This window comes from Prunus mume, linkage group LG4 (genome assembly GCF_029339155.1).
Source record: "Prunus mume cultivar Tortuosa linkage group LG4, ASM2933915v1, whole genome shotgun sequence".
Classification (NCBI taxonomy): Eukaryota; Viridiplantae; Streptophyta; class Magnoliopsida; order Rosales; family Rosaceae; genus Prunus; species Prunus mume.
In genome coordinates, this window is record NC_142701.1 from 16,310,289 (window position 1) to 16,333,891 (window position 23,603).

Consider the following 23,603-nt stretch of genomic DNA (forward strand, 5'->3'; position numbering starts at 1 on the left):
TTCTTCCATTCATTGGTTTGATTAGCTTAGTGCTGACGAAATTAAGGAAGGATCTTGATTGTACTGGATTTGGACTCCACGGAATCATGGGCAACAGGCAATGCGATTTCAATCTGGTTTTCAAGTAACGTACTGCATTAAGAAGTTCTCCTGGCCTCTTGGTTGCCACTTGCCGCACAAATGGTTAAGTGTGAAACAACCTTGTAGAGCTGTGAAATTGAAGATTCCTCCAGACATCAAGTAATTCAAGAAATGGCCAGTAATATGTAACAAGTTAACTACAGTCAGTCATTCATATGATTATTTGGACAAGCCACTGGAACATGACCAAAGAAAGACTGCTTTCTTCAACATCTACAAAGGAAAGGAGGCTCATCTCTGGACTTGCCCATGTGCTGTTGTAAGCATTGGAGTCTAGTTGAGGCATTCAATTCCAAGTTGAATTGTATTGCCGCGGAGAATTTCCTCAATAAGTTGATTGATGGCATTTCCTTTGGCCTGCAGACAATTTAGTATGTTTCAAAGGAAATGCTTTGAGTTGGAGCACAAAATAAAATAAATCTAAGTAAGAGGGGTTTGAGGTGACATGGAGAGGCATATATATAGACTATAGTTTACCTTAACTCCAATGGCAATGGCGGTTTTAAGTTGAACAAGTTGACCCAATCTTAAAGAAGCTCCCTTGTTATCTTTGAGAAAGATCAAGGGGACCTTCCTTGACAGGGCCAAGCTTGGCAGATGCTTTGACAGCCATCGTGGATTACAATCAGAAGCTATCAGAACAGCCTGAAGCCCAATGTATGGTGCTTTAGTACGATTAGAAGCTAAGCTTGGCGCCAATGGCGTCAATGGCTGCGTCGTTGGTGCCATTGCCATTGACGCCATTGGTGTCACTGGTGGCATGCGTTCAAGGACACGAGTGACTTCATTCACCCCTATTGCAAATTGTTGCTACAAAAATATAAAGAAAAAAAAAGTATCAGTTTATTATGGATGATCAAACACGAACACGTAATCAAGCATACATATATGATAATATGATATGATGATCTGAATCCAATTATACAAACCTTGAACCACATCTTTTCGGGTAAACACTTGCTATCATCCATCATAAGTCTTGCTGACTCTATCTTTCTGTGAAAAACAAAAATACCATTCAAGTTAATATTTTAGATGTTTTCATGGATAATATTGTATCAGTCAAAGTTCATAACATAACGTAACCTCTGAATTGATTGGAGCAGACGATCGAGACGTTCCCCTTCATAGCAACTGCATGTAAACAAACAGGGAGTAAGTAAGTTAACAACCTATTTGTCGTTAAAATAATTGGAACGCAAAAGTGCCACACACCCAACCCAAAGGAAGGACCCACGTACTCTTGGTCTTGGGACTTGGAAGCGTGGATGATGCGCCCTTTAGAGTCTTTGTTTCTGGGTGGCATGTTTACGCACACTGCCTGCTTGATGAAAGACCTCAACCAGCCTGCTCAACGTCTTTACCAAAACGGAAAAGAAAAAGAAGTGAAATTCTATACCGGGAGGGCCATAAGCCTCAATTCAATGCCCCAATGGAAAGCGCCAAGCGTTGGGCCTACAGATTCGGAGATATTGGAGACCAACAAAAGGCACCAAATTAGCGCTAGGGGCCCAGAATCCTCTAAATATTGTCCTTGTCTCTCCTTAGTTTTAAATCTAAACCATCCACATCTTCGGAAAGAAAATCTGAAGGCTGAAAATACCGCATCTCAGCTCATAGTATGGTTACTAGTTCAAAAAGGAAAGGTAAAGATATTTTAACCCTTAGATTTTAGCCTTCTTGCAGTCTTTGTGAGTGCGGAAAAAGAATTGTGAAATGTCAAAATATTGTAAACTTTATTTCATAGAGATGGTAGCAGTGGAACTATTTCTTCCACTTGATAGTATAGTCATGCTAAAAGATAATATGTGTGCCAACGAGATGTGCTCAGTGAAAAAGAAATTTGACTTGTAGACAAGAGGTTTGAGTTCAACTCACATGGCATCTTAGTTGTGAGAAACCTCTCTCCTTTGTAATTTAGACTATCACTTATATCCAAAAAAAAAAAAGAAAAAAAAAAGGAAGACAACATGAAATAATAAAAGATGGTCATTAAAGTTTGCATGCATGTCATCTGTATATGGATTCTACTATCACTTGATACTACTACATGATAATAATAGCCTTCACAGAAATTTTCTTATATTAGGATGAAATGTTACAAGAGATGACATTTTCATAACAAAATGGCATTATGCATTGCCATTGCTAAGGTTCATGTTAATGACAAATTTCCTTGCTTTGCCTGCTTCAAGCACCCTTGTACGCAACAAGTTCAATTATGAATTGATTGTCATTTATTAATGTTTTTTTTTCCAAAGAGGGAAGAAAGTGTCGCAATTATGCAAGTCGACATCAGTGGAAAGATTTGAACAACGTAAGTTAAGGAGAAAGAGATGGTAAATCATGAAAAGAGTAGGTGAGCTGAGCTAGCATTCATGCGGCGGGAGTCAAATGACAGACATTGATATCATGCTTTAAAGTTTACAACCACCATATTTGTTCACTGGTTGTGTTTTGCTTGGGCTAATGTGGCATAGGATACCTCAATACTTTGGAAACCTCTGTGCTTACCCCTTTTCAGAATGCTACAGATTACGACCACACTTCCCTATCTCTCTCTCTCTCTCTCTCTCTTGTCCCCCTTTTTTTGGACAATTCTTCTCTCAAGTCTTAGTTGATGGCTTAAATTTCTATGAATTTCTAGTACTGCAACTGCTTGATGGATTAATAATGCACATGAAAATTACATATAAACATAATACACAAGTCAAATTATGTTGCTTCATCTAAACACTTACTTTACCTTGTTAGGAAGGATTAAGAATAATTCAATCTGGCATGCTTGTCTGATACCTTAACATATAATATTTAATGTATAATAATAATAACAATCTCCTCAAGTGACAGAAGGTTATATGCATAATAACTGGAAAACTCATCGAATAAAATAGATGAAAAATTATCTATTAAGCCTTGTGTTATGATTTAAGAGTTGGAAAACATAAATGATATGACACTGTGCAGACAGTGAAAATGTGATTGCTGTCTTGTTAGCTTGTTTTGTTTCTGATTTTGCTAGGAGTGGACAATTAAAAAAAAGCGTGAATTGGTAAAATTGACCGAACTGGATGGTTTGGTTCGGTTTTTATTTTAACTTTTGTCTATGTTAATACTCAAACTAAACCAAACCAGCTCGAACCGGTTTGGGTACGATTTCAATTCTATTCTCCTAGAATTGAGAAAACCGAACAGAACCAGTCCCTATCCATTTTTTTTTTAAATTACAGTAGTATTAGTATCCCCTTATATACAATCATATTTTTCTCCTAACCCTATTGCATATGGCATGCCTCACCTGCTCTCTCATGTCTCTCATCTATATCTCAACTCTTTCGTCGTCATCGTAGATCTAAGAACTGATCTCACTCCTCAAAATAGAGTGTCTTTCACTCCATATCTGAGCAAATCTCACCTCTCCGAGCAAACCCCTGCCTCTACACTCCGAGCAAAACATGGAATGGACAAGTCTGACGAATGGACCAAAAAGGGGGTGATTTGGCTCTATTAACATCACGCAAGTTCACGGGAACCAATCTGAACCGAAAGCGTTCTTACAATTTAGTCGGCCAATCGCCCCTAATTTTTACTTAACTTCTTTCACTAATCATATAAACCTATTTTTTTGAGCAGACTAATCATATAAAACCATTGAACTACTATTTTCTTGTGAGTTAAATAAATGTTTACAAAAAATTAATTTTCAAACCATGAACAAAAAGATAATAAATTCCAGGTCAAAATCCCAATTGGGTCCAATTGCAGGAAGCACAAGTTTTAAATAAAGGAAGTGAAAATGGAAATGAGGATTAGACAAGAGAGTATGAGGAGCGTGAGCAATGGCAAAGTGGCGAGCAAAAGGAGAGTGTATGTCAGTTGGTTTTGCTTGGTTGATCCGCCAAACGAGTCACGTTGTTTGGCCTTGTAACTCGTAATCTTTATTTTGTAATTAGTATTTGTTGCCCTGAAAAAAATCAAAATCAAAATCGAAAACAAAAACCCCAGTAGGCAGCAGCAGCATGCGATGGTCCAGGTCCAGCAGGCATCCACCACCAGCCTGATACCCCAATCCCTGGGCTTGTAGCCTGACTTTTGTTCGTATCCGATGTCGCACGTTGCAGGTATGAAACTCTAATTAAAGTTTGAACTCCCAAAAAAAGCTATGAACTGTGTTTATATTATTTACTACTTGTTACAAGTACAGACAAAAACTACAAGAAACAACAACAACAACAGGAAAAGAGGGAGACTTTTCAAAAGAGAAAATCATTCATGAGCAAACTAGTGGAATTTAATTTCTCAGTCTTTGACTGGTAAATTCAATGATCCTCTAAGTTTGTCACATGAATTGAGATGTGCATGAGCATGACAGAGACCCCATCTATCACCATGCCAAGATAAATGGTGCAAATTAAGCTTTATTCTTGATGATGAATTTCTGAAACTCTCTCTCTCTCTTCCCTCTTGTTCAGCAGGAATCAGGAAAAAGCCAGTGTCAGTGACACAGTGGGCGTGGGTGCTCCCAAAAATATACTAAGAATCAGAAGCACAACACCCCAGCCTCCTTTTCTTTTCTGGGTAGCCTCCAGTTTTCATCAAAACTTGCTACTGCTCTGCTTTGAGTCCCTGACACAGAGAAGGAGAAAGTGACGTATTGGAGAAGCTCAAGTCAACAAAAGCATAGGGGACCTACTGCTTAATTTTTGGCGGGCAGCAACGGTCACTTTCAATGATTTTATGTGGGTGGTGGTGGCTTTCTCCCTGACCCATCATCTACTCACTCTCTCACACACTTGCTTTGCCTGTTTGGCTTAGTTTGCCTATTTTACCTATTGCCCGTGATCTTCTCAGTTTGATCTTTCATTTCATTTTTAACCAACCCTCTCAAGCTTTCTCCTTTTCGTCTCTCTGCCTTTGCTTGTTGCTTGTTTGATCACAAGGAAGGAGATAGAGCTGAGGCGGACACAGGCTTTCTCAAGCTGCTTGGGCTGTAACGGCAAAAGCAGATCTCAATCATATGAGGAGATCTTCTACTGTGAGTTACTTTTACAGATCATTTGATTTCTCCCTTCTTCTGGTTATATAAAATTTCCCTTTCCTTTTTTTCTTTCTCAAAATGGTTGCTATTTTTGTTTAGAGTTTGAAACAAACATGATGTTCTTGGATTAATTAGTAGCATGTATCAGAGAGAGACTTGATTCATCTGGTTTCTGGCCCAATTAAATATGAACAAATGCCAAGATCTAATTTAGCATAGATGGCCTCTCTGTAATCTAAGAACTTGAAATTTACAACTTGGTGTCCTAAAATGCAAAAAATCAGGCTCTTTCCATCTCAAATTGTTGTACATCTGCTTTACTTTTTTTTTTTTCCTTGGCCTTTTGCGCCGATAGATCAACATACCTTGACTAAAACCAATAACTGCATATCAAAAGGCCAGTCAAGGCTGAGCACTCAGATCCTATAGTTGACCAGCTTTGGCACTAATCCATGTCCAAAATAAATACATGTTTCAGCTGGTGGATGTGTTTCTCCTACTTGCATTGTTCAGTGGTGCTCCATGGGCTGTCAAGGGCAGTCCACATTGCAGCAAACGGGCCAACTCAGGGGAAATTCGACCTCACAGTGTCACTATCACTGAATTTGGCGCTGTTGGAGATGGGGTCACTCTCAACACAAAAGCCTTTCAGAATGCCATCTTCTATCTCAATTCCTTCACAGACAAGGGTGGGGCCAAGCTTTTTGTCCCAGCTGGCCGGTGGTTGACAGGAAGCTTCCATCTCATCAGCCATCTAACCTTGTGGTTGGATAAAGATGCAGAAATTCTTGGATCAACGGTAATCTTTCACCCTCTTTCCAAAAGTTAAAAGATGCAATAAAGACTTTGGCTGATTAATTGCAATCTGCCCTCTTTGGATACATTTGTCCGCCCTCTTTTGATTTGTTTTTGCCACAATTAATCTAAAATAGGCTTCTTAATACAATGTACTGTAAGAACCTAATTCACAATCCTACAGTCCATACCAGAGAGATCTTGTCTGAAATGTAAGCATTACTGCTAGTCCTAAAGAGTAACTATTTTCAATCTCCGGATAAGAGTTGATCTCCAAGTTCAGTAAGGTAGTGCCATGACCATGCAGGCACAGGACTAATATTTTAGCTCATAATACTCAGTAACTTCTTCTGGAATGTTCCAGAACTCTGATGACTGGCCAGTTGTTGAACCTTTACCATCATATGGTCGAGGAAGGGAGTTGCCAGGTGGAAGACATCGAAGTCTCATTTATGGACTCAATTTGACGGACGTTATCATAACAGGTTGGTAATATAAGATGAGGAATCGTCTCACATGTGCATTTTGCTTGATTTATTGATGTTGCTGTTCTCCTCATGCAGGTGATAATGGGACTATTGATGGCCAAGGCAGCATCTGGTGGAATTGGTTCCATAACAAAACCCTGAATTACACAAGGCCCCATTTGGTGGAATTGATGAACTCAACTGGGATTGTGATCTCAAACCTGACCTTCCTAAATTCACCATTTTGGACCATTCACCCTGTATATTGCAGGTTAGTTTTAGCCACAAGGATTGAATAACATTTTTCTTCCTTGTTTGGTAGATTTCAAGTGTTTTCAGTATCATATTAAAACTAAGGAAAAAGGGAAGCTTTTATGAATTAGAGGGAGAGTTGAGACTGTTTTTCTGGATGAACAGCCATGTAACTGTCCAGAATGTGACAATCATTGCTCCTCCAAAGTCACCAAACACGGATGGGATTGATCCAGGTAAAACACCAAAATCTCCCTCTCTATGTGAAGATAACATTTCTTTTTCTTATTTCATTTACATATACGAATTACTCATGGTTGGTCTTGTCATATAACTCTGTCTAAACCTGAAGGGTCTCAAAATCCACTCATGGTTGTTTGTAAACGCTTATAGAACAAAACACTAATAGTTTTGCATGCGTGGATCAAATGTTAATCCTTACCCTTAAATGTGAATACTGGCATATCTTTCATTGTTGTGGATTCCTCATTCTCCCACTTGAAAATTGCTTAGTGTCAAATAAGCACATAATACACTTTCACTCCTGACCAAATGCGTCAATTTTAAACTATGTTTTAGCTTCATTTAGTAGTTGTAAAGTATAAGCAAACAATTTTGTTCTTACCTGTCCATTTTGATGCATCCAGACTCTTCTGATAATGTCTGCATTGAAGATTGTTATATTAGCACTGGTGATGATCTGATAGCGATCAAAAGTGGATGGGATGAGTATGGTATTTCATATGGTCGTCCCAGTAGAAACATTATCATTCGTAGGATTACTGGGAAAACTGAAACAAGCGCAGGAATTGCAATTGGAAGTGAGATGTCTGGAGGTGTGTCAGAAGTTCATGCAGAAAACCTCCATTTTTTCAATTCTAAGACAGGTATCAGAATAAAGACCTCCCCAGGAAGGGGTGGCTATGTGAAAAATATCTATGTATCGAACGTGACCTTGGATGGTATAGATATAGCTATAAGGTTCACCAGTCACTACGGGGAGCACCCAGATGAGTTTTATGACCCAAATGCCCTCCCTATTATAGAGCAAATTACTTTTAAAGATGTCGTAGGAAAGAATATCAAAACTGCAGGTCTCCTAGAGGGTTTAGAAGGTGACACTTTTATGGACATTTGCTTATCCAATATTACCCTTAATGTGACCTCAAAATCTCCATGGATATGCTCTTCTATTCAAGGATATTCTGACTTAGTTTCTCCAGAAACTTGTGAGCCTCTCAAGGAGAGAATCTCCCCTGAGCATTACTTGGATTGTTACTATCTATCTGATCACATATGGATTTCAAGTAATCAAAACAAAGGTGTTCAGTTTCTGTCTTGGTAGATTCATGAAAGTCGCCTTCTGTGAATGTTGAAAAAAATCGATTCTTGCCATTTCTCAGTGCAACAGCCAATTACATAGCTGGAGGATATAATTGCGCGACATAAGAAGTTGAGTGGAGTTGCTAATTTGTGGTTTGTACCTTGCGAGATGGTACTAAGGGAATGAGTATATCTTGTAAGTTTGTGTGCAGTAACAAATAATTGAGTGATTTTGTCATAAATTGGAAATAGAAAGATTTTGTAATTTCAAAACACATTTTTTTCCCTCTTGCATTTCAAGTTATACAATGGAAAGAAATTAACACACACATACACAAAAAGCACTTCTCATGTTGCCGGGTCAAGGGTGCACCTCATACGCAAATGTGATGTTGTCACATTCATTACCATCCAAATGATCAGAGAACTAACATCATATTAGTGGCAAATTTCTTCAACTTCATTGAAGCAACATTCCAGCAATAGTGATTTTATTATACTTAAGGATATATTCTTCTTGAACACTAACAGATACAAATGTTAAACGTAAAATAAAATAACACTGCTGACAGAGTTACTCCACAAAAAAGCTTTGTGCACACACGAGCTTGGTGATGAAGCCAAATTCTAGGAAATTTCAGTTTGATGCAGGGCAATATGTATACCATCAACTTGCATTTCCATGGAAAAATTACATTGCATGGGCATTACCATAAAACAAAAACAAAAGTTACATTCAATGGGTGGGTAATAATTTTAACAATGCATGTATACGTCAGTCTCCGAAAAAGAAATCCACACATGACATCAAGAGCACACAGGCGATGAATGATTCTTCTCAAAGGCTGAGAATCTAGATTTTTGTTCTAACTCCCCTTCCCTATCTTGGGGATGCCTCAGTACCGTCCTTCTTTATGACAGAACATAGAACCTGCCTTGAGATGTAGGTCTCCAGCTCTCTGGACACCTCTGTCAATTTCAAGTCAAAATTGTTTCTGTACTTTTGCTTTGGCGATGGTACAATGCCAGAGAACATTGTTGGTGAACCAGAAAACCGCCTTCTTGGGCTTGGAAACCTTCCGGGTGACCCTGGCATCCACCCTTTGGATATAAGAGGTGTTAAGCCTGATCCTGCTGTGGCCGTGTTTTTATCTGTGAGTGGTCCACATTTTGTCTCCAATGGTAGTGGTTTCAGTGAATCCTCTTCTGTAGGAGGCTTCTGTTTCACAATTCTTTCTCTGGCCTTCTCAGCTGCTATCAGTGCTTTCTCCTTGCTCAACTTTATCAGTCTCCACGGGTCAATGCTGACACGGAAGCCTTGTTTCACGGTTGAGGAGGACGGCTGAGGATCTCCGTCAATTCTTATGGACAGCCTTCTGGTATTCTGAAACTTAGAATGTCAATTTATACAATAAGTTAGGCAGATGGACTTGTGTGCCTCCCCAAATCTGAAGAAACATAATTATGGAAGGCTGTATGCCCGTATAAGATATGTGACTGTACCTGAGTTATCCCTCGTCCTCTGCATATAAACCGTGATATGAATGATGGCTTTTCAGGTGAATCAAAATCACTACTCAAGTCTGAGGAGAAATCTGAATCATCAAATGGATCCATTTCTATGGATTGGCTCTCCTCTTTCATTGCCAGGATATAGTCATATGTTCTCATTCCCTGCAGCAGGAATATATTGTGCACAACATTTTAGTGAGAAGGTGGAGCAGGTTTTACCAATTTCGCCTCATGAGATACTACCCTACAATGCTACTGTGAAACTGGCAATTGGCAAACGAAAAGGAGTGTTGGGTTATTGGCAGATTAGAATTGCAAAATACCTTCCGTATTAGAACCACATGAAAGAAAAAAAGCTGTCCCATTGCTGCTGAACCATAAGCTATCATTAAAGTTAGCAAGACCTGCAAGATTTTGATGGAGTTAAAATGAGTATATGAGTGGAGATTGCTGCAATGGAAACTTGAGACAACGTTAACTAACTACCGATATCGTTGCAAGAATGCCTCTTGGGAAGTCTACGTAGAGTTTCCTCTTCAGCTCCTGATCTATTCCATTTTTATCTACAAAGCACCTGACGAATATTGCAATTGCAGTTGCTCCTTCTATGATTAGCTGTGTCAGCAGAAGCAGTAATTTTGTTTATCATGGACTTGGTGAACAAGAGGTGAAGCAAACAGATTGAAATCTCAACTTGTTGACAGAGTTTTAATTCTCTAAGAAGCCAAAGAGACAAAACATGGAACTTACCAATAACAGAACGAAAATCATGAGGAGAATAAATGTGGTGTAATTCTTTTTCCCGACGCAGTTGTTTAACCACTGGAAAAGAAAAACAATTGAATTTGATTTGAATGTGTTCTCAAAATGAATACGAAGCAAACAAGGATAGGATTTCTCACCCTGCAGTGGTGATCAAAGCCATCAACACAACGGTTGCAGGTCCTGCAGTGTTTGCTGTGTTTTTTCACCTGAAAATAGAATTATATTATAGAAATACGAAATCAATGTGATGCTCGTGTACCGATGTGAGAGTGAGATAAGCTCGTAACCTTACCTCAAAATCGCAGAGTGCGCAGAAGGAGATGTCGTCTTCCCTTAAATCCGGAGAGACCGCGTCTTCTTTCATGAGGACAAAGGGAAATGGGAGCAATGGATCCAACTGTGCGCCGGTCTTCCACGGATTGAGATACCTCCTCCTTATGAAAGTCCTGAGGATCTTTCTCTCCATTCTTCTAAAGAACCTCACTATAATCTGCCCCAAAACGAACCCGTAATTGAGCTTTGGATAGCCTTTGCCAGCTTTAGGTTTCTTCTTCCTAAGGCTGGTTTTGTCAGTTGGGTCAGTGGCTGTGCACCTTATGAACAGGAACATGACTGAAACAGCCTGAAATTCATAATTTAATTTCAATATGAGAATTCAGATGTCAACTTGTTCTTAAGCTGATATTGATATAAACTTGAGCAAGGTATGTATATAAGAGAAGAGTAGAGAGTAGTATAAAGTACCACAAAGGAAAAGATTGTGGTGACTGTGATTTCGGCTATTCTGTTTCCCAGGAAAAGTCCAAAGAATGTATAGAAGGACACCACAAGAAAACTGTAAACTGCAATTCCCACAATCTGCATTGCACTCAAATGCATTTTGTTTTAGATAGACTGATAGAGGTCTTTGTCTGCAACCAAACCAAACCAAACCAAACCAAACCAAAAAATAAAAACAGAAAGAAAATACCTGCAAAGGGTGGAAGGGGCGTTGCCAGCCATGGCGTCTCCTATTCATTAGTCTTAACAACAAACAACGACACTAGCTAATTTGCAAATTGTGATTGCTCTTCTTCTCCAAACAAAAACACTGAATGACTTTCTCTTTCTTTCTAATCCCAATCTTCTTCTTCTTGTTGGTTTGTTTACCTCACACTATCTCAACGGTCGACTACGGTGGCTTGGGTTGGCTTTTGAAATTTGAAATTTGCTGGCCCCACTCCCATCCCCTTCTTCTCCCTCTCGTTAATTAAATCCTAAAGTTTAAGTGGCGTGAGGGGCCCACTCCTGGCTGCAATGCAATGCGGGGCCTCACTTCTCCATTCCGTTGTTTCTTTCGTGGGTTTCGGATTGGGAGTCTGAGCGCGCTCCTTGACTTAAAAACACCCTGCCCCTGACCCTGCCCAACCCATAATATAATAAAGCACAAACGAACTTTTTCTTTTTCTTGGTCAATAAAATCCCCCAGTGTGTGCATTTCAATCATGCATCACCTTTCGTTTGATCCCTTTTAGGGAGGTACGTAATCAAACTGGTTGTGATTTCAACAGTAAACACTTCAATTACCCTCCAATTTTATTTTTATTCTAATTCCAGACGGTTAGTAAACATTTTAATCGGGTACTACTACACATACCCTTTCTTCATTGTGGAACCTGGAAAACCATAAGGCCTAGATTTTAACTTTAAAAAAAAGCTGGATTCTTAGCAGTACAAAAGAATAAACCCTTTAACAAAAATAAAAATAAAATACGATACGAGATTTTAAATGTCTTGGAGACTTTGTAGCTAGTGAAAGTTGGGAGGGATAGAAGACCCATTATTCTTGTGTGTACGTTAAAGAACCTATTTGTTCATCTTTTTAGTCTTCTTTCTGCTTACATGCAATATCACACAATGTTATAATATTTACTAAATTTAAGTTATAGAAATTAGTGATATATATGTAATTTAGCGCATCAACGACATATACATGTATCAAGCCTAAACACTAGAAGAAAACAACATTAATAATGGCACAAGATGGGGTGGCTAACTGCACTATCCAATGAGCACCGATAATGTAGTTAGGCACCTCATTCTATGCCCCATATATCCATGGCTATGAACAATGTTTTCTTGTAGTGAAATAGACTCCAGAATTCTTGGGCAGAACAATTTTGAATATGTAACATCTTCATTATACTCTATCATCTCATTCTTTATATATAACCTTTTATTTATGTACAAGGAAGATGTTGTCTCATCAAACTTGATGATCAGTAATACAGCGCGTATAATCATAATTCACATATATATCTACAGGTGCGAAACAATATCTTAGCCCAACTCGACTCCCAAACATAACAATTAATGAATGTATCTATTAAAACCGAGCTATATATGCATTTTAGATAGAGCAGCAAAGGCCACAAACAACACCCGATCTTAGATTAGATAGTTCATGGCATATAACACCCTCGTGAATCTAAGATGGATTGAAAACAAAACATAGCTAGCTAGTGACCCAACAGGACATATGAGTAAATGATGATTAGTTGGTGGAGAAAGTGGTGCAGGACTGAGGAAGTTGTGGGGATCCAGGCTGTAATGATCCGGGTGGAACCCCAATATTAGCACTAGGAGGGGAATGATTGGTACTTGCAACTACTCCTCTAGCTGCATTATTATTAGCGATGTCTCCATCATTAATATTAATCCCCCCCTGGTGGCCCTGGTGGGGGCGGGGTGCCCCCATAATAGTTGAGATGGCCGCAGCTAGGGCTGCAGTGAAATTGGGGTCAGAAGCAATGGCTGCACTAACAGTCTCAATCATGCCACTATCATGAGTACTAGTACTACGTTGGCAGCCTAGCGACACTCCAGCAGGTGGTGGGGGTGCCTTGTAATTAGGAGGGAAATACATTGGGGCTTGGATAGGATGCCCCAGCCCACCCATAAGCTGGTGATAACCATGCAAAGGCAGAGGAAATGTGGATGAGGAAGGTGGCGGGATTCGGTGGAATTGCTGCATGGGGCTCTGAGTCAAGTCCAGCGTGATGGTGGGAAATGGTGCAGAGGCTGATAATGTGGCCATGGACGAAGTGAAGAAGGGCAGCTGGGAATTGGAGAAGAAGCCAGAATTTGCTAGATGATGATGATGATACTGGTGAGCTTCCTTGCTTGTAGTTGAACCTGATAGCAGCATGGCAGCTGCTGCTGACGTGGTTTTGGCCATGGCTGTGGCTGCTGGAGGCAGAGGGTGGCTGTGATTACCTTCATAAGTAGTTACGAGAATGGTTTTATCCTCCGCCAATCTTTGCACCTGTTTGCGAACGGGGCATCCAATGGCCATAGTACAACGGTAGTAAGCACGTGGGCAAGGGTTACCCTTTGCCATCTTTTGACCGTATTTCCTCCATTGACATCCATCGCTAATCTGCATATATTTATTTCCACAAACATTTTCAAATTAAGAAACCATTAGTTGCTGGATTCATATCACAAGTCAATTGAAGTCACACATTGTCAAACTGTCTTGCTATGATAGCTAGACTGTGAATATGTACCATTGATGTGGTCGAAATTCACAATATTGCAACATAATTAGCATTTGTATGTAACATAAGTTTAGCAATGGAATGATTGAGTTCATGTGCAAAACTCTCATATATGCATGTATATATTTAGTTGAGTACAAGTGGTTCAATGTACATACCATAGGAGCTTCTGATCTTGCTCGTACGGAAACCCTTGCCTTCCTAAAAGGAATCTGATCAGCCACTGGAACTTGTTCTTGATCAGTACTACGTTTGGACTCATCATTATCATCATCAAATAAATTGGGATCGCTACTTTTACTGGTATAATTAGGGGACCCCAGACACTGGGATGACCGGTCAAGAGCTTCTTCCGCACAATTAATATTAGTTTGCAGCCTCCTCTGATATTGGTCACGCTCCATTGACATCACCTCTATATTCAAATTTGATGGAGCAAATGATGAGAAGGCTTCATGATCAGCCGGTGTCTTTCCAGAAGAATAGGCAACTGATGGATCGCGGACATGGTCCATTGCAGCAGCTGTAGATGGCCGTGGATCCATGAATTGTCTGGCCAACATGCCATTTGCCTCACACTTAATCTGTTGTTCAAGAAACCATGCCTTACGTACTGTTGTGATCAAATATTAACTTCATATTCTTTATATTTATGCTGGACTGGTTTTACAATGTTGTTGAATTTTTAATAGAATAATGTGGAGTGCACATCATGTTCATATAGGTATTATCTCAAGCACGACACCAATATATATGGTGTAATGGACATTAGAACACCTCAGCACTTGCCTTTTAACAGGCCTAAACCCTAATATATTAATCCTGTCAATTCATAATGTTATATATAACAGGATCATGTTGATCACGTATATGCGATAGTTCTAGGGAGGGGAGACAAGATTAAAAGTAAAAGTATAAACTTAATATACCGGCTCTCGTAGTCTGTTTTGTGCCTGTTTCTGCATCGCCATGAGTAGCTGAGCTTGCAACTGGCCGTAACTTTTGGTCATTTGGTCTAACATGGTTTTGAGCTCGCCATTTTCTTCATGTAGCCGCTCTAACTCAACTTGAAGACTAGTCATCAGCTGATGAAAAGTTACCAAGTTACGATTTAATAGTATCAACAATTAATTATGATAATTGGAAATTAATTAGGAAACATATATGAGAGAGAAACATCAAATTCTAAAATGAATCGCGCGCCGGAAATTTATAATAAAATAAACACAGCCATATGTAAATAAATATGTGGTAAGACTAATCAGTACCTTGTTATTGGAATTTTGATGAATATCACTGGCAGATGTTGATGAAATTCCGGAATTTAGAGTGAGGAGATTCAATCCTGTCTGGCCATGGATGATATATAATAATTTGTGAGTAGTGATGATGGTAATTAGGTGGGTTTTGTTTAGATATAGATATATAAGATGATATATAAAAGAAAAGAACAATAAAAAGGAAGTATAATCTTACGTTAACAGCCGGAGGATTATTGTTGCAGTCTTGTTGGGGTTGACGACGGGGCTCCTCATCATCATCAGCATCATCATTCATGATATTATTATCGGAAAAGAAATCCATTTCTTTGATTTCTTTGGTTTGTCTGAAAAGTTGTTTGATTGGGATTGGGATTGGGATTGGGTTTGAGGGGTTGCTGCTACTAGTGTTGTTGGTAGCGTCAACAAGACCATCATCGGAAGCATTAAATGAGCAATCGGAGACGGAGTGGTGGAAGAGTTTGGGGATTATGTGATGACGACGGCCTTGTTTTTCCATGACTGCTATACGTACCGCAGATGACTTGCAGCGCCCAGCTACCGACCTTTTTCAATTTCAACCAACAAAATAAATAAAAGTATATCTATATATTGTGAGCCTTCTTTTGTCAAAGTGAAATTTCCAACTTCCAAGTAATGGGTATCCATAAGAGAGAGACTAGGACTTGAGAGAGAGAGACAAAGAACTCCTTAGAAGGGGTCTATTCGTCCATATGGAAAAATAATAAAATTATTAATGAAATTAGGCTTATTTATAAATTTGTATATTATTATTGAGGTCTAGACCTAGACGGGATGAGCCGAGCGTACAACAGCCCTTTTTTTACCTTTCTTTTTCCTTTCGAGGGATAAATGACGTCACCCTTGAGGTAAGGGTGTAGGTGACTGGTTTCAACCACCACAACGAAATGGAAGCTGCTGCAGCGCGGAGGAGGAGGAGGAGGAGGAGGAAGGGAGGGTGAGAGTGTGAGGTTAATTTCAACTTGAAATATATATATACACACGTTATCGCTCCAAGTCTTAATATAGTAATTAAGAAAGCCGTGGGAGATGAGTCACCAATCCTCAAACGGAGTCACAGACGGTGGTTAAATGCTACTGAAAATGAAAACATATATATATATATATATATACACACACAAGTTACAACACCTAATCCCACTGACTTCGAATTCCAACCTCATTCAGCCAACCCCTCACGTCAATGCAATGCTCTCTCTCTCTCTCTCTCTCTCTCTCTCTCTCTCTCTCTCTCTCTCTCCTTCAGCCTCGGCTTATACATAGTTCTCTCTCTCTCCTTCAGCCTCGGCTTATACATAGTTATAGTAATAGCATTTTAACAGCCAAGACTATCCGCAACTTTATAGTTGGGGGGTCAGTCTAATTAATACTGCCATGCTTTGTCAAAGCTGTAGATATCATACCTAGTTGGCTGAAAATTTTGACTTGTAGGAATTAATGGACTAGGGTTTTACCCATATTAGTTATTAGTATATCCATTAGATTAGAATGCTCCACCTACTCCATCTTAATTTCCTCCAATATTTGCTTGCTTCATCGACATTAATGTATGCCTTTATCTTAATTGATTTTACCTATAATTTCCTCTATTCAATCGCCCAACTCAATACTCATCCTACACCACCAACAACCCCCCCCCCCCTCCTCCCTTCTTCTGCCCAACATTCTACACCTCTACACTTCACATATATAATATACCCAACCTTCTACATATAAGAATTGGTTGGTTTACTTTCCTTTAATCCCTAGATTTCCAAGATTAACATTATTATTACTGCTAGCACTGCCCACCTCGTTGGCTTAAATTTCTAAAAGATTTTAAGACGCGTGTTAGCCAACTACAACACTTAACTCCAATTGATGTCCAAAAATGAATTCAACTTAGAAGTAGGCATGCTTTTTGTCTGGAGCGTTCTACGACAGGTGTGGGATGAATCTACAAAAGGAGAGAGCAAATGTGAAGACCTTAGGCACCTGTGTGATACTGGCCGAAAGCACTCCAGTACTTAAGTTAGCACAAGTATTGTGAATAGAAGATAACTATTGATTTGAAGCTATTGAATTGTACCATTGCAAGTAAAATTGCAGTTCAATTCAATAGATACCAAAATAGTTCAATAAATTGAACTATTGAACAACCATTGTGGATGCTCTAATGTGTCAAATTCTTTACAAAGATAATTCTTTATGAAATCTTACAAATGGAGGGTTAGATTATCATGATCACATTGTGGGGCATAAGAATGACAAGTGCCGTTTAAATTAAAAATAGGCACACGTTCTTGAATACTTTTGTATATTTGAAAGAAGGGCCTAACTAATATTTCTTCTGAATGCATTAGCATAAATGAAAGCAAAGACAATAATTTTATTTCAATTTCCTATACGAATTAAACTTAGGATAATGACTTTTACACTCCCATTTTCTCCTTATACACTCTTTTCCCTTGTTTGTGTCCGTTGATTCTCCTGTGATTTATTCAACCTAAGGCTAGGGAAAAAAAAGAAAAAAGGAAAAAAGTGAAGTGCATGGAGAGAAAAGCAGAGTGTGCAAATTGCTTCCCATATTTTATTATGTCTTTTAGGGCAAGATTGAAAGTAGGCCCTTTACTACAAAGGGTCACCCCTTGACAAGACACATAACTTATTTTTTATTTTCTTTTAAATATTTCTTTGTGTGGCTTCATATGAAATCAATTTATGTCCGTTGCTCAAGTCAAGTCACTAATTTCATGCCTCTTAATTAAATGTCTTAATTCAACTATACAAATTTATAAATAAACCCAATCCTAGACATGTATTTATAAAAAAACTCAAGCACTATTTAAACATAGAAACACACCCAAAATCAACCCAAAAGTCAACTTTTTGGGTGTGTTTATAAATGAGTTTTGAGTGTGTGTAATGATGGGTTTTGAGTGTGTTTATATGTTTAAATAGTGCTTGGGTTTTTTTATAATTTCAACCCTCATTTTGGATGTTTTAGTGAAACTCCTGAATGAAACCACTTGTTGATGACATCGAATGTCCCCTTGTATTTTCTAAAGATAAAAATTAATTTGTAACCTTGCTTGTATCATATATATATATGTGTGTGTATATGTTAGAAAAATATTTCATTATTAAATAGTCATGATCTTTCTTGTTTTTTTTTTTGGTCGAATTAAATAGTCTTGATGACGTATTAATATTGTGCACATCAGTTTAATTGGTCAAGTCAAGATGTGGAAAAGTGAAGTCAATGGTAAAAGATGCCTCATTTGACAATGAGAACACACAGCTGGAAGATCGCTCTCTCTTGATTATTATATACTAATAATAGCATTGAGAATTATCTGAAGGTACGTGCTTGTCTGTATATATATTTAACTCGAAGAAAACAACAAACATGTTATTATTTTCCTTGTGCATGTTTACACCTGCAAAGTCAATAAGTACGATTGGTTTTTATTGCAAATATCTCGTGTTAGGTTCTTATTTCATTATCCATGTTTGATTTGAAGGCAAAAACAAAGACGTAACGACTGGAAGTAGTCCTCAATCCTCATCATCAGTGACTTTATTTCATCTTAACTTGAATTAGTGGCTTTCTTATCTTACTCAATCAAATTCAATGCATGACATCGCCTTCACTTCCATAGCGGCAAGCAAACGGCATACGGAGTTGATCATGATTCATGATCACATGCAGTGCAAAGCAACGGCCAACCTGGTTTTTCTTGAGAGACAAAAATCTCAATAAAGACAAGAAAAGAAAAGAAAAGGTCATGGAATATAATTATTCCTTTCTACTTTGTAATTGAGACAGACACCAGCAGCAGCAAGTCAACAAATTTTTACAATAAATTTTAAATTTTATATGCAGTTACAAAAGTTTAACTTTACATGTAAACATACTCAAGCTTACAAAGTCTTAAACACTCAAACCTAATCAAGAGAGTTACAAGCCAAGAAAAGTGAACCAATGATAGGGTTGACAAGTCTCGGACAGAAACCCAGTCTAGGTCTAGAGGTAGTCGACATGTGTGTAATCTACACCAAAACGTAGGCGCGCGAGAGCAGCAAGCACATACCTTTGTTTGTCCATTTGGGTCAAGTCTAAAAATACTTAAAAGTGCACGAAAAACATTTGAAACCAAACACAACAAAACTATTTATCAAAGCATAAACCATTTGGTATGCTCACGCACTTGCCCAAACATTTTTCAGGATCGTAATAACATTATTTGGTAACCGATCCATGCATAATAAACTAGTGTCGGTTATTAGGAACTATAACTATGGCCAGGCCGGCAAGGCCTTAGGGTTTGATGGACTGGCAAATCCTGAACTGGTAGTAAACGATTCCATAGTTGCTTTCAAAACTGCCTTGTGGTTTTGTATGACTGAGCAAAAGCCTAAGCCCTCTTGCCACGATGTCATGACTGGAAGATATGTCCCCACAGAAGATGACATGGTAGCTAATCGGACTGTTGGGTATGGGATGGTCACTAACATAATCAACGGCGGAGAGTGCGGAAGATCCATCGACGGAAAAGTGAATGGTCGAATTGGTTATTTCAAAAGATATGCTGAGTTGTTTAACGTTGATCCCGGACCTAACTTAGATTGTGAAAATCAAAAATCTTTTTAATGAATTCTCCTATATATGCTTTTTGTTTTTTCATTGCTTTGCTCTTTGTTTAAACTGAAAAAAGATTGGATGTACGTATGTCGCACAAAAATGTTGTCAAATCTCTTGAAAACAAGGCAATAAAATGTATTCCATGCTTATGTGATGTGATACGAATTTCCGGTTGTTTGATCGTAACTGTACTGATCCGCAAGGTCAACCGGAAAATCAAAATGGCCAAAAGAATAAAACTTTCATAATGCAATACCGATCAATACAAATGTTGGATCTGCCAACAAAATGATAATGATAATACAAAATTGCGGATAGTCTGAAACAAACAAGTCCAAGAGCAGTAAATTTATCCTAATGACTGATATATGAGAGAATCGTCTAAAAGACAAGCTCATGAGGCTTCATGCCTGACTTAAGAGAGAATCTCGCAGCTAAGTATGTCTTCAAGTCTGGGACAGCCTCAATGGACTTTAACAATGAAGCATCCACGCTCTTCTGGTCATCTTTCCTTCCTTGGGGGAGGACATTCTTTTCCTACATTTTGTTGTTGGGAAAATATTAATTCAAAGTAAAATATTTAGACAGGAACAGTCACAGTAATGGATGCTATTCTCCAATATTTGTATTCAGATCAGTAACAAATAAATGAAGACAATACTATCTTCCTATAACATGGAAAAGGAGAGCGAAAATGGAGAAAGAAACAAATAAAAGAAGTAGCAGAAGTTGGAAAGATATTGATAGGAGTGGAGAGACAATGCAAAAGGGAAACCTAACAATTACAAAATATCTATAACAAAAAAAAAAAAAAAAACACTCTGGTATTTCTTTTTCTCATGCTTAGAAAACTATACATAATTAATAGATCCTGATGGCACCCATAAACATTTCAACTTGCAAAACATCTAAGTCCGCATAGACAGTAGCAAGAACAGATGATAACTAAATTTGCTCTACAAATATATAAAGTAAAAAGATGATAAAACTAACCTCTTTCTCTGCCTCAAAAAATTCTCCCTCCCCCTTATTTTTCTTCTTCTCCACTTCCTTTGCAAAATATTTGTCATCAAACTTTTCTACGTTCACCCCAGAAATGTCAACCTTGGTGGAAGTGGCAATCACATAGGACTGATTCACACGTCTCAAAGGAACACCATTAATTTTGAATGGCCCTGCAAAGGCATAAAACCAGCACTCGAGTTAGAAATACATTCTATGAATTTGCCTGAACAAGTTCATTTTGAGAACCAGACAAGTGCCACAATTAGAAACCCATGACCCAGCCACTACGCAATAAATAGAAAATAAATAGGAAAATTCATCTCCCACAGATGAGAGAAATTTCATGGATAATGGATTGGCATGTATGGGCTCAACTCTTTTGTTGGCATTGAGCTTATCCTGAGGAATGACTTTATGGGTGTTGCCCGTCCTTGGGACCTTGAGGCCCCAACTTAAACATAACACAAAATCTTTTCATGTAAAAAAAAAGTGAATATATATAAAAGCAGTCAACTCAAAGAAAACAACTGACAAATCATTGGATAAACCAATTCCGAAACTGTCTATGAAAATTAAAAGGAATAAAATATATATAAGCAATCAAGGTAAAAGGCCATTATAACAGGCCAAGTGAAGCTAACCACATAAATGCTAAGAATATCTATTTCTACCAATCATGAATGCATAATCAAAGGAACATATATCATAAATACAAGAAAACACATTGGCATAAATTAGATAAAGGAACAACGTAAGTGTGATATTTGGTGACACTTCACAAGTTGACACATTCACATGTATCTATGCTGTTACAGATACACGCTACTGCACTTAAACTACACACTACCCTATTCGAACCACCCTGCAAAGTATCCCAGTTTACAGGAGCAGAAGCAATCACAGAAAGGAAGCGTGCTAGCTTGTACAAAACAATAACTTAGGAAAATAGGAATTGTTACATAAACTTGTACAAAACAAGGTTGTTGGGTATTTGGCAGAAACAAGGTGGAGGTCGTTACATAATCATAAGCTCAAATGAACTTGTTTAAGAGAATTCAAATGTACCTCATGGGAGCTTGATCAAATTTTTCATTAAGAAAAAAGTACTATTATTACCAATTCAAGGTTGTTGGGTATTTGGCAGAAACAAAGGTCGTTACATAATCATAAGCTCAAATGAACTTGTTTAAAGAATTCGTGGAACAATTCGAATTAGCTTGGAAAACATTCGAAAGTGTACTATTATTACCTTATTACATTAAAAAAACAACAAAACAAGGTTGTTGGGTATTTGGCAGCAAGGTGGAGGTCGTTACATAATCATAAGCTCAAATGAACTTGTTTAAGAGAATTCAAATGTACCTCATGGAACAATTCGAATTAGCTTGATCAAATTTTTCATTAAGAAAACATTCGAAAGTGTACTATTATTACCTTATTACATTAAAAAAACAACAAAACAAGGTTGTTGGGTATTTGGCAGAAACAAGGTGGAGGTCGTTACATAATCATAAGCACAAATGAACTTGTTTAAGAGAATTCAAATGTACCTCATGGAACAATTCGAATTAGCTTGATCAAATTTTTCATTAAGAAAACGTTCGAAAGTGTACTATTATTGCCTTATTACATTAAAAAAAAAAAAAAAACAACAACAACAACATAAATTACAACAACAGAAAATAGATGAAGCGATAATGAATGAAATTGGAAAGCTCACCAGTAACGAGAAGCAATCCAGATGTAAGCTGCTTAAGAAAAACAACTCTCTTTCCCTTAAACCTTCCAGCCAATATAATCAACACCGTGCCAGGTGTAATACTCGCTCTACATACAAACAACCAAAATTTTTAATTAAAAAAAAACAATAATAATAATTTGAAAAACAAATTAAACACATTTTGTAAAATTGAAATTTAAAAGTAGGGAATATGAGAGAACCTGAGGTTGGTAGGCTTGGGCTTCCGCTTGTTGACGAGAGGCTTCTTGGCGTCGTCGGCAGGGTAGAACTTAGGGGGTTTCTGGGTTGGGGCCTCGGCCGCTGGCTTGGGGTCATGGCGTGGGAATACGCCGCCGTTTTTGGCCTTGATGGCCCAAAGACCGCGCTTGTGGTACATCTTGGACCTGGAGAACTTACCCACCCCACGAATCAAATCAGGGTTCCGGGTCTTTCTCGGGAGTCTGGCTTTTGGTGCCATTGCGATTTGCAGCAACTCTCTCTGTCGTCCGGAAACCTACGGCTTGCAATTTGCAAATGCGAAACAGAGAGAGAGGTGCGGCGGAGTTGAAGACTTCAACTTTAAAGTCTTAAACCCTAAACCTGTTTATTTTTTTGTTCAATTCATTTTGTTGGGCTGGTGGATCAATTAAAGATAAGACGTCGTTGGGCTCAATCGATCCAGTCCATAGTTGAAGACTTGGGTTGGGCTCTATCAATCCAGTCCACAGTTGAAGCCTTGGGTTGGGTCCAATCCAAAGCATCAGAATGATTTGATGAGAAGATTTGGCTGACATGACATGAGAATCACGTGGGCAAATACCAAGTCTTCCACTCCAGTTTCCACTAGTTGAACTTGATGACATCCCTGCAGCCGCTTCTCTATTGATTCATCACTCTTGAGTCTTGTCTTGTGTAAATTAGCAAATACATGGACATCTCTCTCTCTCTCTCTCTCTCTCTCTCTATATATATATATATATGTATATATGCATGGTGACGACATTTCCACTCTGGGGAGAAGTGGCTAAGTCAGCCTCTTGCCTTCCGGTAAAGGGAAAAAAGTATATCGTGCCCATTATATTATTAGGCCATCACATGAGACTGGGTCAAGTGGTCTCTAA

General features: G+C 38.4%; 5 protein-coding genes across 6 annotated transcripts; 1 reads left to right on the forward strand and 4 right to left on the reverse strand.

The window, feature by feature from the left end:
• Positions 1 to 241: 241 nt before the first annotated feature.
• LOC103327256 (Ribosomal protein L7Ae/L30e/S12e/Gadd45 family protein) lies at positions 242 to 1,702 on the reverse strand. The gene is made up of 5 exons (XM_008229557.3): positions 1,383 to 1,702; positions 1,228 to 1,275; positions 1,071 to 1,137; positions 619 to 951; positions 242 to 498 (listed from the first exon to the last, which is right to left on the reverse strand). The coding sequence occupies exons 1-5, from the start codon at positions 1,445 to 1,447 to the stop codon at positions 415 to 417; spliced, it is 597 nt and encodes a 198-aa protein (XP_008227779.2). The 5' UTR covers positions 1,448 to 1,702; the 3' UTR covers positions 242 to 414.
• A 3,052-nt stretch (positions 1,703 to 4,754) lies between these two features.
• LOC103327253 (Pectin lyase-like superfamily protein) lies at positions 4,755 to 8,320 on the forward strand. The gene is made up of 7 exons (XM_008229555.3): positions 4,755 to 4,880; positions 5,082 to 5,176; positions 5,658 to 5,978; positions 6,339 to 6,459; positions 6,538 to 6,712; positions 6,859 to 6,929; positions 7,341 to 8,320. Exons 2-7 carry the CDS (start codon positions 5,159 to 5,161, stop codon positions 8,036 to 8,038), a joined length of 1,404 nt encoding a protein of 467 aa, XP_008227777.1. The 5' UTR covers positions 4,755 to 4,880; positions 5,082 to 5,158; the 3' UTR covers positions 8,039 to 8,320.
• A 321-nt stretch (positions 8,321 to 8,641) lies between these two features.
• LOC103327252 (DHHC-type zinc finger family protein) lies at positions 8,642 to 11,458 on the reverse strand. 2 transcript variants are annotated; one of them, XM_089050306.1, is made up of 9 exons: positions 11,264 to 11,458; positions 11,038 to 11,151; positions 10,586 to 10,915; positions 10,431 to 10,499; positions 10,279 to 10,350; positions 10,015 to 10,143; positions 9,852 to 9,932; positions 9,520 to 9,690; positions 8,642 to 9,400 (listed from the first exon to the last, which is right to left on the reverse strand). In XM_089050306.1, exons 1-9 carry the CDS (start codon positions 11,309 to 11,311, stop codon positions 8,897 to 8,899), a joined length of 1,518 nt encoding a protein of 505 aa, XP_088906432.1. In that variant the 5' UTR covers positions 11,312 to 11,458; the 3' UTR covers positions 8,642 to 8,896. The 2 variants fall into 2 exon arrangements, with proteins under 2 accessions (XP_088906432.1, XP_088906431.1); XM_089050305.1 differs by having other exon boundaries at positions 8,642 to 9,406.
• Positions 11,459 to 12,434: 976 nt separating this feature from the next.
• WRKY47 (WRKY family transcription factor) lies at positions 12,435 to 16,288 on the reverse strand. The gene is made up of 6 exons (XM_089051383.1): positions 15,940 to 16,288; positions 15,309 to 15,657; positions 15,101 to 15,181; positions 14,762 to 14,917; positions 13,991 to 14,416; positions 12,435 to 13,711 (listed from the first exon to the last, which is right to left on the reverse strand). Exons 2-6 carry the CDS (start codon positions 15,609 to 15,611, stop codon positions 12,827 to 12,829), a joined length of 1,851 nt encoding a protein of 616 aa, XP_088907509.1. The 5' UTR covers positions 15,612 to 15,657; positions 15,940 to 16,288; the 3' UTR covers positions 12,435 to 12,826.
• A 3,691-nt stretch (positions 16,289 to 19,979) lies between these two features.
• On the reverse strand, positions 19,980 to 23,070 carry LOC103327250 (large ribosomal subunit protein eL6-like). Its single transcript, XM_008229551.3, has 4 exons — positions 22,704 to 23,070; positions 22,483 to 22,589; positions 20,751 to 20,932; positions 19,980 to 20,294 (listed from the first exon to the last, which is right to left on the reverse strand). Exons 1-4 carry the CDS (start codon positions 22,958 to 22,960, stop codon positions 20,139 to 20,141), a joined length of 702 nt encoding a protein of 233 aa, XP_008227773.2. The 5' UTR covers positions 22,961 to 23,070; the 3' UTR covers positions 19,980 to 20,138.
• Positions 23,071 to 23,603: the final 533 nt, after the last annotated feature.

Bases quoted from the DNA above. Each gene is read 5' to 3' on its own strand.
- LOC103327256 (XM_008229557.3), bottom strand. From the start codon at position 1,447: ATGCCACCCAGAAACAAAGACTCTAAAGGGCGCATCATCCACGCTTCC. The intron at 1,138-1,227 runs GTTACGTTATGT...TGTTTTTCACAG, and splicing joins CTGCTCCAATCAATTCAGAG to AAAGATAGAGTCAGCAAGAC. The intron at 499-618 runs GTAAACTATAGT...AATTGTCTGCAG, and splicing joins CCATTGCCATTGGAGTTAAG to GCCAAAGGAAATGCCATCAA.
- LOC103327253 (XM_008229555.3), top strand. The intron at 5,979-6,338 runs GTAATCTTTCAC...GGAATGTTCCAG, and splicing joins CAGAAATTCTTGGATCAACG to AACTCTGATGACTGGCCAGT. The intron at 6,930-7,340 runs GTAAAACACCAA...TGATGCATCCAG, and splicing joins CACGGATGGGATTGATCCAG to ACTCTTCTGATAATGTCTGC.
- LOC103327252 (XM_089050305.1), bottom strand. From the start codon at position 11,311: ATGAATAGGAGACGCCATGGCTGGCAACGCCCCTTCCACCCTTTGCAG. The intron at 10,351-10,430 runs GTGAGAAATCCT...TTTCTTTTCCAG, and splicing joins GCTTTGATCACCACTGCAGG to TGGTTAAACAACTGCGTCGG. The intron at 9,933-10,014 runs GTAGTTAGTTAA...AAAATCTTGCAG, and splicing joins GCATTCTTGCAACGATATCG to GTCTTGCTAACTTTAATGAT.
- WRKY47 (XM_089051383.1), bottom strand. From the start codon at position 15,611: ATGGAAAAACAAGGCCGTCGTCATCACATAATCCCCAAACTCTTCCAC. The intron at 14,918-15,100 runs GTACTGATTAGT...ACTTTTCATCAG, and splicing joins ATCAAAATTCCAATAACAAG to CTGATGACTAGTCTTCAAGT. The intron at 14,417-14,761 runs GTATATTAAGTT...CTTGAACAACAG, and splicing joins AAAACAGACTACGAGAGCCG to ATTAAGTGTGAGGCAAATGG.
- LOC103327250 (XM_008229551.3), bottom strand. From the start codon at position 22,960: ATGGCACCAAAAGCCAGACTCCCGAGAAAGACCCGGAACCCTGATTTG. The intron at 22,590-22,703 runs GTTCTCTCATAT...GTTTGTATGTAG, and splicing joins CCCAAGCCTACCAACCTCAG to AGCGAGTATTACACCTGGCA. The intron at 20,295-20,750 runs GTTAGTTTTATC...AACAAAATGTAG, and splicing joins TTTTTGAGGCAGAGAAAGAG to GAAAAGAATGTCCTCCCCCA.